This window comes from Carassius auratus, chromosome 24 (genome assembly GCF_003368295.1).
Source record: "Carassius auratus strain Wakin chromosome 24, ASM336829v1, whole genome shotgun sequence".
NCBI lineage: Eukaryota > Metazoa > Chordata > Actinopteri > Cypriniformes > Cyprinidae > Carassius > Carassius auratus.
In genome coordinates, this window is record NC_039266.1 from 20486232 (window position 1) to 20502385 (window position 16154).

Below are 16154 nucleotides of genomic sequence, written 5' to 3' on the forward strand. Positions count from 1 at the left end.
TTGTTAAAAAATTAGATTATTAAATATAATTTTCATTCATTGAAAAAAGCTGAAATAAAACAAAATTTTAAGATCAGATGAAAAATATACAGTAAAAAAACAAAAACAAAAACAAAAAAACACTTAAAATGTGGGAATATTACCTTGGAAAATAACAGAAATAAATGTTTGATTACTGAAAATGAAATAAAAATAAATATGACATATATAGGTAATAAATATTATAAAATAATAAATAATAATACAAATAAATAATACATATTACAAATAAATTAGCTACTAAAAATGACAAGCACATAACACTAAAATTACTGAAAATCTCAAATAAAATAAACTGAAAACATAAAGACTGAAGCTCAACTACAAATGTATATAAATAATGCTAAAATAATATAAATAACACTGCTCCACACCTTTCCACCAATTAATTTTTTTTAATAAATTAACATTACTGGATAATATTAAAAATATATAAATAAATAAAAAATCTGAATGTTATCATAAGATGAGACGCCAAGAGGAGTCTTTTTTTTCAGCATTAAAAAAAATGTAATTTATTAATTATTAATTATATATATATATATATTAATTATATGTTATTAACATATACATACAGTATATATGTACACATACACATAAAAATCTTCAAGTATATAGGTTTTTCTTTATTTTGTCATTTTTTTTAAGCGTGTGAAAGAGTTCTCTGTCAATCTGTTTTTGTTATTTTGAATGCTGCACCTGAAGGATCTCTCTTAGCGTCTGAAGTACAGGTGGTCGGTACAGTGGAGATTCAGTCTGTCCTGATAACAGAACCATGTTTTTCAGCTGGATGCTCAGCCTATAGCAGAAACAGGGCGGTGGGACGCCATCCTGGAAAGCAAAAACTATTTCAAAATCAAGTAGTTCCTTAAATAGTTCAGAAGGGTCATTTTATGGAAACGGACGAATGCCATTTATCTCTGTCACCCAAAGTAAAGCTCCCTTCCCAGTCAACTTAGATTATTTATAAAAAACAAAACAACAAGAACACTCATTCAGAAGCCACCGTAAACTCGTTAACATATGACTGCCTAGATTAGCATTGATTTACATTACTTAGCCCACTCTGATGAAAAAATCAGTTTTTGGTGAAGGTTTAGGGAAGGTTCAAAAGTAGTCTTTCAAGACACAAAAGAATATTAAAATGCTATGAATAGTAGAAAATTCTTCCTTTAAAGCTAAAGCAACCTTGGGTTTTTAAACCTAAGCCTAATAATGTTGACTTTAACTACTTATATGTCCCAAGCAACACATTATTTACAAAACAAGCAGATTTTAATGGCGAGATACAGTTGACATTAGGACACAAGTCTCTCGTTCAGTGTAAGTCTAAGGGATTTGTTGTCTGTTAGATGAAAATCTGAAGCATAAATTCATGTCTGGTATGGGACGAGTCGCACCGCAACGTTTAATACACAGAGTCAGGGGTTTGTTTAAATCACTAACTCTTAGTACGAGAAATTGCAGTAATGTTTGTCTTCGCAACCACCGCTAATGAGTAATTTTGTATTTTTAAGCTCTGAAGGTTTATTTATATGTGCTTTGGTTAAGAACGCAGCGCAGTGGTTGTTTTGACGTTGTTCTGCCGCTATCCAGGAGGAATCTTCCAGAAGCAAGAGGCATGCGAGATAAATATGAAGTAAACACGGCTGTGATTTACGATGTGATCTGAAAACCTACACTGGGAGACTGCAGAAGATCGTCGTGAGATTTTGGATCAACCGGAGGAGGCCACAAACTGTCAATCAAACTGAAGAGCACAGAACATCTGCAATGAGAAGAGAGAGGAAAATAAATCAGGTTTCAATCTCTGAATGTTCAAATTCAGGGGTCCTTCTAGAAACACGGGAGCCGAAGGTGAAGCGTATACACTGTCAGTCTCATTAGCTTCGGCTGGACTGACGTGCTGCCAAGTTAAGCTTCTGTTGGAGCCGAAAAGTGTCTGCTGACAAATACAAGATCAGTTTCACTAGCAGGCTGAGGCTTGTTCACACACACACACACACACACACACACACACACACACACACACACACACACACACAAATAATCTGTCATTAAACCATTCAAAAATGTAATTATCACTATTCAAAATGCTGATAATTTAATATTTGGCAGGCCAAATGTTATTTTAACAGATAAACACTCCCACAATATGACAATTATAACAGATATGGTGCAAGTATGTACCAGGGTTATTATTCGTTAACGAAAACTGAAACTATGCTGTAACTGAAAAAATGGGACATTAACAATTTTTGATGAAAAACTAAAGGAAAAATGTTGCCTGGCAACTAACTGAAATAAGCACTAAACTGGAAATAAAAACTAAAACTAAAACGGTCTACATAGTTAAAATAGAATAAAAGAAAATGGCAAAAGCATAAACTTTCTACAAATTTTAATTACGATAAAGAATTTTGAAAATGTAAAAAAAAAAATATATATTATTTAAAAAGATACATTTAAATAGAAAGATTTTAAAAAGTAAAAAAAAAAGACAAAAACATTCAAAATTTTGAATTTAAATTTAAAAGAAAGTTAACAATATAAAAATAAAAGCTAATTCAAAATACTGAAAAAAACTTTAATAGTATAGTTAGAGTATTCAAGTGGCTGTTTGGAGATCATCAGAAGTTCTTGATATTTCATTACAGATCATAAATGGATTTTTAGATCGCAAGAATAAAATGTTCTTAGTGGAGCGTTCTTGAACCCTGTGTGTGCCTCAGTGCAGTGTGATCTGATCACTCACAACCAGTTTCACAGCTGTCCCAATCACAGTCTAGCTCTCCTTTCCCCCTCACCTCTTCCCTTGACCCGCTCAACCGCCCCATCCAGTCCAGCAGGACGAGCCCTCGCTGAAAACACTCAAGAGGAGCTTAGTACGTCCTGAGAGAATGAGACTGAAAGCCATATATCTTATGTCTTGCAGTACAGACAATCATACTGTTCATACTGCCTATTCCTGATTATTAACTCATTTTACCAGAATATTTTAGATTAATGCATTTAACAGATGCTTTTATCCAGAGTGACTTACAAAAGAGGAACTAAAAAATAGCGTTAAAAACAAGATGGATAAGATGAAACAGATAAGATGAGCTAGATCACTGTAAGAAGGTGCGATACACAACTGATCCAGACATGCACAGAATCATTTATTTAAGGTGTAGCTAACCACAAAATTTACAATTTCTCCTTTATTTTTGCTAATAGAAATAATGCTGAAATAATATTTAAATATTTTATGAAACTAATGGATTAAATGGACTAAATTTACTAACTGGTAATAAATAAAAACTACAAGTGAACTAAACTAAAATCAAAATAAATTAAACCTAAATAGTAATATTTAAAAAAAAATTAACAAAACAGATCTGACAAAAAGTATCAAGTATCAAAAAGTATCAAATGACTAACAATTAACTAAAATGTTAATATTAAACCTAAAAATTAAATCTAATTTAATAAACATTAATAAAAACTATAATAGTTTATAAATGAAAATAAAATAACTCTGGTTCCAACTGAGGTGCATCCATAGAAGACAAGATTGGATATTAGTCAAAGTCCAGGCTGCTCTTTTCCATTTAATGAAAGTGGGAATTAGGAACTCTGACTGCTAAAATGTGATAAAATTATCATGAACGCAGTCTAAATGACTTCTGCACTGAATTTCAATTGCTCTAAAACCATCATTCACTAGCCTTATGTGAGGAAAAGATGTGATGTTATTTACTGAGAATCTTCCCGTTCTCTAATATTATCAGCAAATAACTCGTAAAATTCAAATTTTTCTTCAAATGAAGCAATCATATGGCTTCAAAGGACATATTTTATGTTCTTAGTGTCTTTTTTGGAGACTGACAGTCCCCACTCACTTTCATTCTATACACACACACACACCATTTTGAAGGTTTGAAGTACAAGAGCAAGTAAATGATGACAGAATTTCCTCAAGTGCTCTAACCCTAATCTCACAGACCATATTCACCATATAGATGGCCACTGATCCCAAATAAGCAGTGCATGCTGAAAGACATCTTGGGTATTCGTGTACACGGCTCATGTTCATATCTGTGGAAACGTGTCGCCAGAATTTCCCATCACATGCCACCTTCAACTTAATCAACACATATGTTAAAGCAGTGACCACGCAGACAACCTTGAGTGAGCAGACGCATGTGGTCAAAGCCAATAAAATACCTAACGCAGATGTAAATCTAGCAGGCTGTAGTGCTGCAGACACACTGACACTGTGAGCTGCTAATGTGAGCTGGAGCAGGTGCACAAAAGAGGTCATAATAACTTTCAGTTCAATGGAGTGCAGTAAAGTTAACTGATCATTCACAAATAATGCAAAAAATCAGGGTTTGAGCAGTTTGAGAAAAAATATTAAGATATGCTGTTTGAATACTAAACAAACAGTTGGGTTTAAGAGGACAAATACATTTCATTTGAAATTTGCTCTTTATATTTTAACTTATATTCTATAAATACTACTATAACTTAATTCATAAATCTATATCCTGTAAATAAATATTTATGTTTACACATATTAATAACAATAATATATGTATAATAATACAAGAATATGTATCAAACACACATAAAATAAACCTATACATAAATATTTAAATAAATATGACATTCATAAATATTATGTAAATCAGTATTTATATAAGTAAATTAATAACAACAATTTAAAAATGTTTATGAAAATATATTACAAAGAATAATCTAATCTAATCTAATCTAATCTAATCTAATATAATATAATATAATATAATATAATATAATATAATATAATATAATATAATATAATATAATATAATATAATATAATATAATATAATATAATATAATATAATATAATATAAATCCAGCAGGCAAGAGTTGTTTTATAATATTATATTTATTATTGCTATTGTCCTAATTTGTGAGTTGCTTTTTATAAAAACATCTGCTAAATTATTACATGTTCAAAAATAAAATAAAATAAAATAAAATAAAATAAAATAAAAGGATGGTTTAAAATCATATTTTTCAGATCAGCAGGATGTTTTTAGTGTCTTGTAATGTATCATAGACTCACTTTTCACGTGTGAGACGCTGGATGACTCTCAGGGCCTGGAGGAGACACACATGGCCCTCCAGTTGCTCCGAGTTCTGCTGGATCTCGGATTCTGTGGACACACAGTGCAGAAGAACCTCACCGAACATCCCATAACTGTCCTGAACTAGAGCACACAACCTGAGAAAGAGAGGGAAAAGAGCCAATGAACAACCTTTAGTAAATTATTCCCAACTGCTTTGCACTACTGATTTAGTTTCCATATCTAAATATGACTTATTCACTCAATTTGCACTACTGTCATTTAACTCTATTTTACAAATTTTGCTCTTTATTTTTACAACATAAAAGTTCAGTATTTTATTGGGGCAATAATAAAGCACACTAAACTGAAATTAAAATGGCAAGAAAGAGAGTGGTTAAGAAAGACTGAAGTTGTGACTACCTTTCTAAAAATCCAGCAGGCATTTTAAATTATTATGACAAACTGTAGTTATAAATAAACTGCCCAAAATTAAGACCTGCAAATGTGAGTCACTGATGAACAGGGAAGCTTCATCCCAACAACAAACACTTACATAGATACAGATACTGTCTGCAGATTAAATGTTGACTTTGGCACCAGACGGGGCTTAACTAATAACTTGATCTATGGACTGACTCGCAGCGGTCACACAGCGGTGTTTCTATACTCAAAAAGATATTTTTGCATGTATTAATAGTCTCTACAGTCAGTTCACAGAAACCGGTGACTTTTTTGGAGCCGGTAAACCACAGGACTAAACAAACAGGCTGGTATTTAAATATATTTTCACATGCTAGACAGTGATTTGATTGCACAGTAGAGATAACTATAGTAGAATACAAAAATAAACAGAGTTGATTCGTACATTCTTCACACTGATTTGAAGACGCGTTGTTTAGTTAAAAAAGTGCTTGCAAGGCAGAACTGTATTGATATTCCTGAAAAAAAAACGTACTTTTATTATTTTTCTTGTCCACATTTTCAGCAAAGAATTCAGCTCAAACAACTTAATGTGCAAACCATTAACAAACAGTGTTTAGTAGACTGTTTAGAACAGAGTTTCACAAACGTTTTGTCAGCCGAACCCCATTGAACCAAAAATATTTACTTGAAATGCACTTTTCTTAACGTAAATATTTTAATAACTTCACAACGCTCATTCGTTCATGGTTTTCTGATGTTATTTAATGGTCACATGACATGGAAAAACAAATACAATATTTAATATTTGTTTATTAAGGGCTAGATTTACTAACAGCTTGCACCAGCGCAAACCGTCTTTTGTCGTTAAAATAGTACTGTCAAGATTTACTCAAGACAAGCAGTTAAGAATTAGCACTAAAAAGGCATGGACAGTTATTCTTGCATATGACCTTATTGAATATGTATTTATAGGAGTTTCCCTTTCAGACGCAAAATGAGAATCGTCAAATTACTGGTATTTAAAGGGGTCGTATGATGTAATTTCAAGTTTACCTTTCTCTTTGGAATGTTAAAACGGCAAAAAAAGTCTCACACCGAAAGAAATATTCTTTATAAAAATTACGAGTTAACTACGTTCTCCAAAAAACACCACAAATAATCACGCAAAGAAAGAAGGCTAACTTTGATTCTCGCTGTTGCCACCGGTGCCATGTTGTGGAGATGTTTCATTGTGAAAGTGAAAATACTTTCTTTTGCTTTCCAAAATTCAATTCAATTCAAGTTTATTTGTATAGTGCTGTTTATGATACAAATCATTGCAAAGCAACTTTACAGAAAATTCAGTTTCTACAATATTTAGTAGTAGCTTATCAGTGGTGACTGTCATTTTATGTGCACATGCAAGAAGTTTTCTGAAAAATTAATTAAAGACGTATTCAAACAGACGATGAACACTATTAACAGCAATTATTATATGATGCAGTCACACTTAAGGATACAACTAGAAATCAGTGGTTAAGTTATTTTTACAACAAAATTTATCTCATCAATTTCTCTCATCTTTTGCTAAAGGTGACAAGAAGATGTGCACATTCGATTCACACGGAAAGCTGATAGAAAACGAAATTCTCTGAAGTTCTTTTGATTTATGTTCAGTGTTCAAAGAGGCTGCTGATTCAGGATATGAATCAGCTGGAATTTTATATCGATCTCAAATTTGCTGTTTAGTCATTTAACATCAATACTGTCAAAAAAAAAAAAGCACTCTGTCTTTACAAGTCAATGTGTTAAACTCAACTCGAGCCAGATTAGGATAAAACATGTAACAGATACAGATTGTGTCAAAGCAGCTTTACAGTGTTAAACAGGAAAATTATGTTTCAGATGTGGACAAACTGCAAAAAAAAAAAGAAAAAAAAGAGGACAATAGTTAAGTTAATTTTCCAGTAACCATTGGTTCAGTATTGACTCAGTTCAGTTTAATAACTGTGTGAAGTTCATCAATTATGGAATGAGTTTAATTTACTATCAAGCAGCTCTGTAGGAATCAGTGATGTCACTATCCAGCTCAGTTCAGTTCTCTTCTGTGCAATCAAGTTGACAATGTTTAAATTAAAATCAATAAAAAAACTCTAAGCACTAATAAACACCCAAAAGAACGTCTGCTTTCAAAACAGATCAAAAAAGCAGGTAAACTTGATAAAAGCTAACAATGATGGCGCGATATGAGATGACCTTTGATAAACCATGCCTGGCATATCTGGATTCATCCTGACCTGTTGTTACTCTGTTGTAGCACTGCTAAAGAACACAGGGGTTAAGTGAGTGCGGTTGAGAACACTGAGGCTTGTTTAGACCCGTGTGTCTATGAAACCGGAGAACAGGAGGGGTGACTGGGCAGTAGCATTTTGTGGTGTGGCCAGGTTGACATAAACAACCCCCTTCTTTATTCCCTGTATCAGGAGCTTCTTCCTACGGAGCGGGGCTGGGGTGCCATTGCCCCCTCCGGATTTCTGGCATTGGTCAGCTGCAGTCACTAGCCATTTTCAGGAATCCGTCATTGTGAGCATTCGCAGGAATACGCAGCAACTTGAAGGCGCTTCCAGGAACTGCGATCCATTGAGCTTGTCCAAACACTCATACACACATACATTTCACACAAGTCTACTGGATCTAGGAACCCCACTCCACCTCCAATTCCTTCACACATGCACCAAAACTTCTCTGGCAGCTGATTGGCTGAGGCGCAGTGGGCGGGATTCCTTACGGCACGGCTCTGGCCAATGGGAGCAGAGCTTTTGATAAACAGGGCTGTAATCCGACACGTAAAGCACATTGTGTTCCACTTCTTCTAGAAAACATCCAACCCCTCCTGTCTGAGCACAGAGAACTTCTTCAGCCTGTTTATACTGCTCTGAGTTTTTACTGGAACAACATATCTTCTTGGATCCAAAGTTAAATGCTAATTATTGTCTGGAAACTGGCCACAAAAACTCAAGGAGGAGAAAGAAACATAAAAAAAAAAAAAAAAAAAAAAGTAGGACGTAACTGCATACTGGTTTTAATGAGACCGGTGGTCTTGTTGAAGCACACACATGAAAATAATAAATATTGTCAACATCTAAGCTGTTAGATCATATATATATTAGGGAGTGAACGACTTCTGATTTTTTTTAAAGTCGACTTTTATGTGATGAAAGTCGAGTCGAAGTCGACTAGTCGCTGATGACGTCATTAATGAACAAACGGAGCTGTGACAAACTCCATGTGCACAGCTATGACATATGACACAGCACTGGCCAGATGGCTACTGCTCCCATAACAGCTCATTTTTATCAGTTCTTTTGCCTTTGGGTCATTTTATTTCTCAAAGATTTCTGCTCATTTTAAATCAGATATAGATAAAAAAGCACAGTAAAGATTACATTTATATTAATGCATTAGAGAGACCGATTGCATGTGTGAATTAATTCTACATGTCTCTCTAGTATTAGTGATGCCTTGGGATTTAGTTATTAAGAAATATATTCTTGAACTTGACGGTTTCCATGATATTTTATTGAGAAATCACAACAGTGATGACAGTACATTTCCACGCTGAATGATTCTGTGTGCGCACAATCAGCGTGTGACGTATGAGCTACTGTCTGTAGCCTATGTGTGTGCGTTCCAGCAGCGCATTAGATTAGAACAGTGATTACCTTACCTGTACAATAGGCTGTTTCGAATGTGCATTCTCCCGTTCAATTTCGACCATCCAGTAATACAATCACACATGTCTTGTGGAGCTTTCGGAGTACACATTTATTTGTCATTTTAACTGTTTGGAAACAAAGCGTAAATGTAGAAGTCCTTTAAATATTTCTTATCCTGTTGCGCCCTCTATAGGAACAGTGTCTAGTCGACGTCGAGCTTAAAGCGTCATGGCAGAGCATTGAAGTAGACTACTCGACTAGTCTGTGCAACCCCTAATATATATGTGTGTGTGGGTTATAATGGTTTTCGCCCCGAACTGTCAAAGTACGGACTTCATGATTTGGTTCATGCAGTCAGATGACGAAATCCAAATCCAATTCAACACTAACTGTCACGACAGGAAAGAGCAGAAGAACAGATGATCTACGCACCAATCCAAAACATAAACGGTGAGTTCAGATGGCAGGCCGGCTATAAATCGGAACCAGTTTTTGTTTTATTTTGGCCGATCACTATTCCAGAGTTGCACACAAACTGCATTGCAATCATTTCCAAAAATGTAGTTTGTGTGGAATTTTTATGAGGTCTGCAAAAAGGAGATAATACTGTAGCAGGCAGATCAAGCTCACTGTTTGTGATGCTTAAAATATAGGAAGGAGTTTATATGAATGTATCTCTGAGAGGAGCTGACCATCTTCAGAAATGTTTCAATGTCAGTTTTCTTTTCATTTTACCACAATATAATGCATATTAAAGTAGTGTTTATAAGTGTAGCTGCTTTGCTTACAGCGGTAACCAAGGAAAAACTGTATAGCTGCTGTTTCAAAAGCGCCACCTTCTGTCAGAGAATAAATCTACATTTTCATTCAGTCTGTCTACTGTTTTTGTTTGGTGCTGCATAATTTCACAAATCTAAAGTCAGACCATTCTGTTTTTGCTTTAAATCTTGAATTTATACAATCGAATTCAAATAAAAAAATCTAATCCAAAAACAACTGCTCAAGCTACATGTATCATATGAAGCGCTACTATTTTTTAAAAATAAATGAAAAAAAATTTAATAAAATCCTTTTTTACCGAACTCATGTCAAATCATGACCGTGATCGAACTGTGATTTCTGTGTACTGTTATAACCCTTATATATAACCCTTATATAATTAATTTAAAAAAATTGAAAATAATAAATAATGCTAAAATTAATGCTGTGTCACTAGGCAAACAAATAAATATGAATATACTAAAGCTCACAGTTTAGCTTCAGAAATAAGTTTGGGAAAGACTGAAAACTAGGGTGACAGAAAAATTGAAAAAGTACCTACAAAAAAATAAACCAACTCCTCGGTATAGCAAATAAACAAACAAGCAGTATTTTCTTCACAAAGTCCCAAATTAAACAGAGACAATCCATCCTGGGTGTTGCTATATGGGGTTGTAAGGAAGTTTAGGGTGGTTAGTTATTAGTCCAAGGCAAAAGAGCATCACCCCTGATATAGCTGAGATCCATTAGATCACTAGAAATAGTGATAGTTGCCTTAGCAACAACTGAATAATTTAGATAAAAATAGTGAGGTGCAGGATTTGAACTGAACACTTGTCATCTGACCCAATCTTACTCATACTGGGCCAACAAAACACGCAGAAGGAGATCATTTATAGTTCTGAAAACAAGTCGATGTTATTTCTCTTCATCTGAAAACTTTGGCCAAGACAAATCAAATCATGAGGGAGCAATAATGGGATGGAATAATCAAGTGATACTGCACAACGATCATAATAAAAGTGTTTTTTCTCTTTGCAATTTATTATTGATTATTTATTTTAGTGTCAGAAACAAATCAATCATTCAAACAGGTTCTGCAATAAGACACTGAATACTTGCTCATAAATCGTCTTTGTATTGGACTGACGAGTCTTAAAAATCTCATTCTCAAAGATCATGAGACTGCTTTATGAGAAAAGATAATTAAAAAAAAAACAAAAAAAAAACAGGGAGTGGGTGACACACATGAGTGAATGTCATCTAGTCATGTCCTGGGGTCTGTTAAAAATGTTATGCATTGTGTGTATGAATATGTGTTGGCTGCATCTTTGTCAGCACCAGCTTTTGGTCCAGTCAGGGTTCCCCTGTCAACACACACTCCATACCACAGTGTCTGGTCTTCCTGAGCTTCAGTGTTTACGGAACGCTGTAGCGTCTGACACAGATCTGGTTACTGACAGTCAAATGACTCTTTTTCCATCACCCTTCATCAACATAGCACCACGTGCATTTTTTGAAAACAAAACAACGTGTCCCCAAGCAGTGGAGAGATCGGGGGCGCGTGAGGGAGTAGAATGTGGACACTTAACCTGTGGTAATGATTTCAATCTTGCTGAATTCATGCAGCATGTGTGTAATTAAAACCTGCACACACTGGCACTGACAATGCAGTAAAAAAAGAGAAACAGACTTGGTTTCCAATTGTCTTACGCTCACCATTGAACCGTTTAATAACAAACCTCTGACTATAAAAGCACCTACACAGAAAAAGCTCAGATGGAACATCTGACAGATAGGAATGAATGCTAGGATTCATTCTGAGGGTGTAGAAAGAGCCGTGTCTATAGGGGTGTGCAATATCGATCATCTACATCATTGTTGCTTTAATGATGTGCAAACTGACATTATTTAGTGTAGTATTATTTACTCACTCAATAATGTCGAACAAAAACATGTCTTTAGAGTCAAAAGCATTCACTGAGTCATGAAGTCTATTAGAATTTAGAATGCTCATATAATCTAAGTTATGAGGGCAAAATTTCTTTGTATAGGTTTTTGTTTTCATATTTATAAGATATAATTTAGTTTCAGCACAAGCAAGAATGGCGTTTTCCTGAATATCAGCATGTGAGAGTGAACGTGAATTGGTCATTTTAGACACAATATTCACATTTTTTTCTGTTTCGCCAATGGAAATAGTTCCACATAAAGCCAGAGTAGAACTGTTGTGTGTCTCACAGCAACATTCATATAGTACATATAATACTAATTTGGAGTAGAAGTTACAGTTATGTCACTTGCAGCTGTGCAAAAAAAATATATATATATATATTATTGATAAAAAGTGGAGGGAAGCAAGTGGAATCCATGGAATACGATTAAAAATTTACTTTTGTGCCTTTGGATGTCAAAATAAGAAAAGAAAAAAACTGATTATAGATTGAACCTGTTGATTACCCTACTTTTAAAGCATAATTTTGGTTTTAAACAATATGTTTACATAATATTCACATATGCAGACATACTGTATTAGCCCTACAGTTACAGCATTACATACTATTTAAACCTATATAACATTTACCTACTTTATCATACAATTCTGATTTTCTTTTCACACAAATGCAAATTTATATCTCCTAGTTCTGACTTATAACTTGATTTAACTGCAACAATTGCCAGTACATCAATTCTGAGGAATAAAAAGCCAGAAGTATGGGATATAAACTCGGAATTGCGAGAAAAAAAAAAAAAGGTCAGAATTTTGAAAAATAAATCAAAATTAACCTTTTTATTATTTTATGCCATGGCTTCCATACATAGACTGCTTTCATAGACAAGATAGCCCTCAAAAAAAAAAAAAACTCCTAAATAGGTCTATATACAGTCACTTACTTTGTTTCTAAAATAATCAATCATTTTAAACAAATCATTTGTGATTCAATGAATCACTGATTAAGACATGCACCTGTCGCCACCTACTGACGTTAGTAGTGGCATATCAGGACAGGCTTAAACCAGCCAAAATACCCGCACAGCAGCACACTCAGCAAAATATATATATTAAAAAAATTACCATTTCCACCCAAAATACTGAGATATCATTTTGGGTCAATATCAAAAACCCGCTACGTGTCACTTTGAAATCAAGCAGGAATATAATTTTTATTTATGAAAGCACAGCTAAACCTGCTTGATATTCTCAACGGTCAATGAACGCCAATATGGCCATTTGTTGCAGAAAAATATGATGTTCTCAACTAACTATCACTAATCCTTATACTTTCCCTCAATGTCATAGTAAAGCAGCATTTACATTTAAATCTATGGGTTCAATTTAAAATAATTCAGATAGGAAACAATTAATTTCACCTGGTAGATAATAGAACAAACCAAAAAGACTGAAGATAACAGTTTGTAGGGTTTTGCCATATGGCCGAGAGAACTGCGTGAGGCAGAGAGAGAGAGAGAGAGGACTCTGTGTACTGGGAGGGGTTGTTTTGTTAGTCATTGACAGAAAATGGAGCAAAGTTTCTCTCTCATCATTTATCACTCCACGAGGAGACTGACCTCTTGTATCTTTAACAGTGGAGTTCAGACAATGGCCTTATTATACCACAGAACAAACAATCTTGTAAAACACATACAAAGATGACCACGCATCGTCTCAGATTGACAAAGCAGATTCTAGATCTACTGATGTTTATTCTATATGATTTGGACATGTCATGCCTATTTCTGTATTTACTGCACATTCCCAATCAATTTACATACATTTTATTAGAAGCAAATTAGAGCAAAGGTTTTGGGACCTATCTGGTATCTGGTTTGTTAAACTGGTTTGGCTGGTTACCGGAAAAGGAGAGTTAATGATAAACTGCACGTTGCATTTATTTACTTAAAGCTGGTAATGGTTATAGATCTTTTTTTTAATCGCAGATTAGAAATGCAAAAAATTACATAACAACAAAAATACTGCAAAAATACAAATAGGTTCTCTAAAGCTGCTTTAAAGTAAAAGTATTGTGAAAAAAGGGCTTTCTGCTTTTTTTGCTATTTGACTTCAAATCTAACAGTAAATTCCATAACAATATTCTGAGTGCATATCCACACCATTTTATTATTATTAATACTTTATTCAGCAAGGATGCATTAAATTGATCAGAAGGGAGGGTTTATAAGAATTGAGACATTTATAAACTAAATGCTGTTCTTTTGAACTTTAACAGTTTCCACAAAAATATGAAGCATCAAAACTTTGTTTATCATTGATAATAATAAGAAATGTTTCTTGAGCAGCAAATCTCTGCAGAATCATGTGACACTGGAGTAATGATGCTGAAAATTCAGCTTTGCATGTGAGAAATAACTTATGGTTATTTTAAATTATAATAATATTCCACAATGTCACTCTTTCTGTGTTTTTAATCAAATAAATGCAGACTTGTTGAGCATAAGAAACTACTTTGAAACACATTAATAACATCTTACCATCCCCAAACTTTGAACAGAAATATATACATACTGCTTTATATGCCTTTGACCAAAACAGTGTTTTAGTACTTAAAATCTGCAAGCTGCAACAGTGTACCATGACATTTCCAGTAAGTAACATTGTTATCTAAACTAGAGAAATGAAACAGAAGTCCAGTACCTGCCAATGTGTTGTGGCGGTGCTGATTCTGGTGGAGGTTTATCAAGCGCTCTGTGCTGGAGAGAAGTTCTGGGTAAAGACTGGGTGATGGGTATGCAGTAGACCCTCTGAACGACCACCTCAACAGGACCGCTCTGAGAGCCCGATGACCCACAATCCTCCACTGCATCCAGCAGAGACTTCCGAACGCCGCTTCTGTTCAACTCACCGACCTGAAGATGGAAAAAAAAAAATTTCCTAAACACACCAATAGATTTATGATTTCAACATAATATCGGCACAGAATGGCACCAACAATTTCTTAAAGGGATAGTTTTAAAATTTTTAATTCTGTTATTAATTACTCACCCTCATGTCGTTCCAAACCTGTAAGACCTTTGTTCATATTCAGAACACAAATTAAGACATTTTTGATGAAATCCGAGAGCTTTCTGACCCTGCATAGACAGCAACACAACTACCACATTCAAGGCCCAGAAATGTGGTAAAGACATCAATAAAATAATTAATGTCACAACAGTTGTTCAGTCGTAAATGTGCGTTCTAAGTCTGAAATTGAAAAGAAGTCACAATTTGCTTCTTTGCGAACAAAAATATTCTTGTAGCTTCATAAAATTAAGGTTGAAACCCTGATGCAAAATGGACTATTTTAACAATGTCATTTCTATCTTTCTGGGCCTTGAATGTGGTAGTTGCGCTGCTGTCTATGCAGGTACAGAAAGCTCTCAGATTTCATCAAAAATATCTTAATTTGTGATCTTACAGGTTCGGAACAACATGAGTAATTAATGACAGAATTTAGATTTTTGGGAGAACTGTCCCTGCAAATACCTGTAAGCAAACATCTACACTACTGTTGAAAAATACTACTTTTATTAAGCAAGGATGCATTAAATTGATCAAAAGTTACAGTGAAGACATTTATGATATTATAAAAGATTTCAAATAAATGCTGTTCATTTGAACTTTCTTTTCATCAAAGTAGTGATCGTCATATCGTCAGCCCGTGAGATCGATGATAGTGCATGGGTGGAGCAAGAGAGAGACTCTTTATTCTGGTGTTTTAAACGGCGCAGGTGTGCAAGAGAGAGCCTATGGAATCACCAATATTCTAAAAATATACTTTAAAACATACTGATAAACTAACGTTAAATATAAAAATACTGTATTTAAAACAGCTAGTTCATATATAGTCTGACACAACATATCACGCGTCCTGTGACAAATTTGCTTCATCTGCGCACGGAAGTTATCAGTCTAAATGTTCTGCAAAATCAGTCAACAGGGAAAATCAATAGTAGATTTCATTTAAAGTCCAGCAGTTTAACAATAATATTGGACATAAACGAACACGTTAAATATAAAGTATTTAAAACAGGTAAGTTCATATATTTGGAGTAAAGTTGAATTGAACTGATGCATCAGTCACACAGCGCTCCGGACCGCGCGCCTCATGACGAGACCGAAGCACAGCCACAGAAAC

General features: G+C 34.2%; 1 protein-coding gene across 1 annotated transcript in view; it reads right to left on the reverse strand.

Moving 5' to 3' along the window:
* spidr (scaffold protein involved in DNA repair) overlaps window positions 1-16154 on the reverse strand; it is a 47793-nt gene that overhangs the window by 8390 nt on the left and 23249 nt on the right. The window contains exons 10-13 of the mRNA XM_026201521.1: window positions 14672-14883; window positions 5137-5295; window positions 1720-1807; window positions 739-870 (exon numbers count right to left, since the gene is read on the reverse strand). Of these exons, the coding sequence (XP_026057306.1) occupies window positions 739-870; window positions 1720-1807; window positions 5137-5295; window positions 14672-14883 (591 nt within the window). The remainder of the gene's footprint in view (window positions 1-738; window positions 871-1719; window positions 1808-5136; window positions 5296-14671; window positions 14884-16154) is intronic.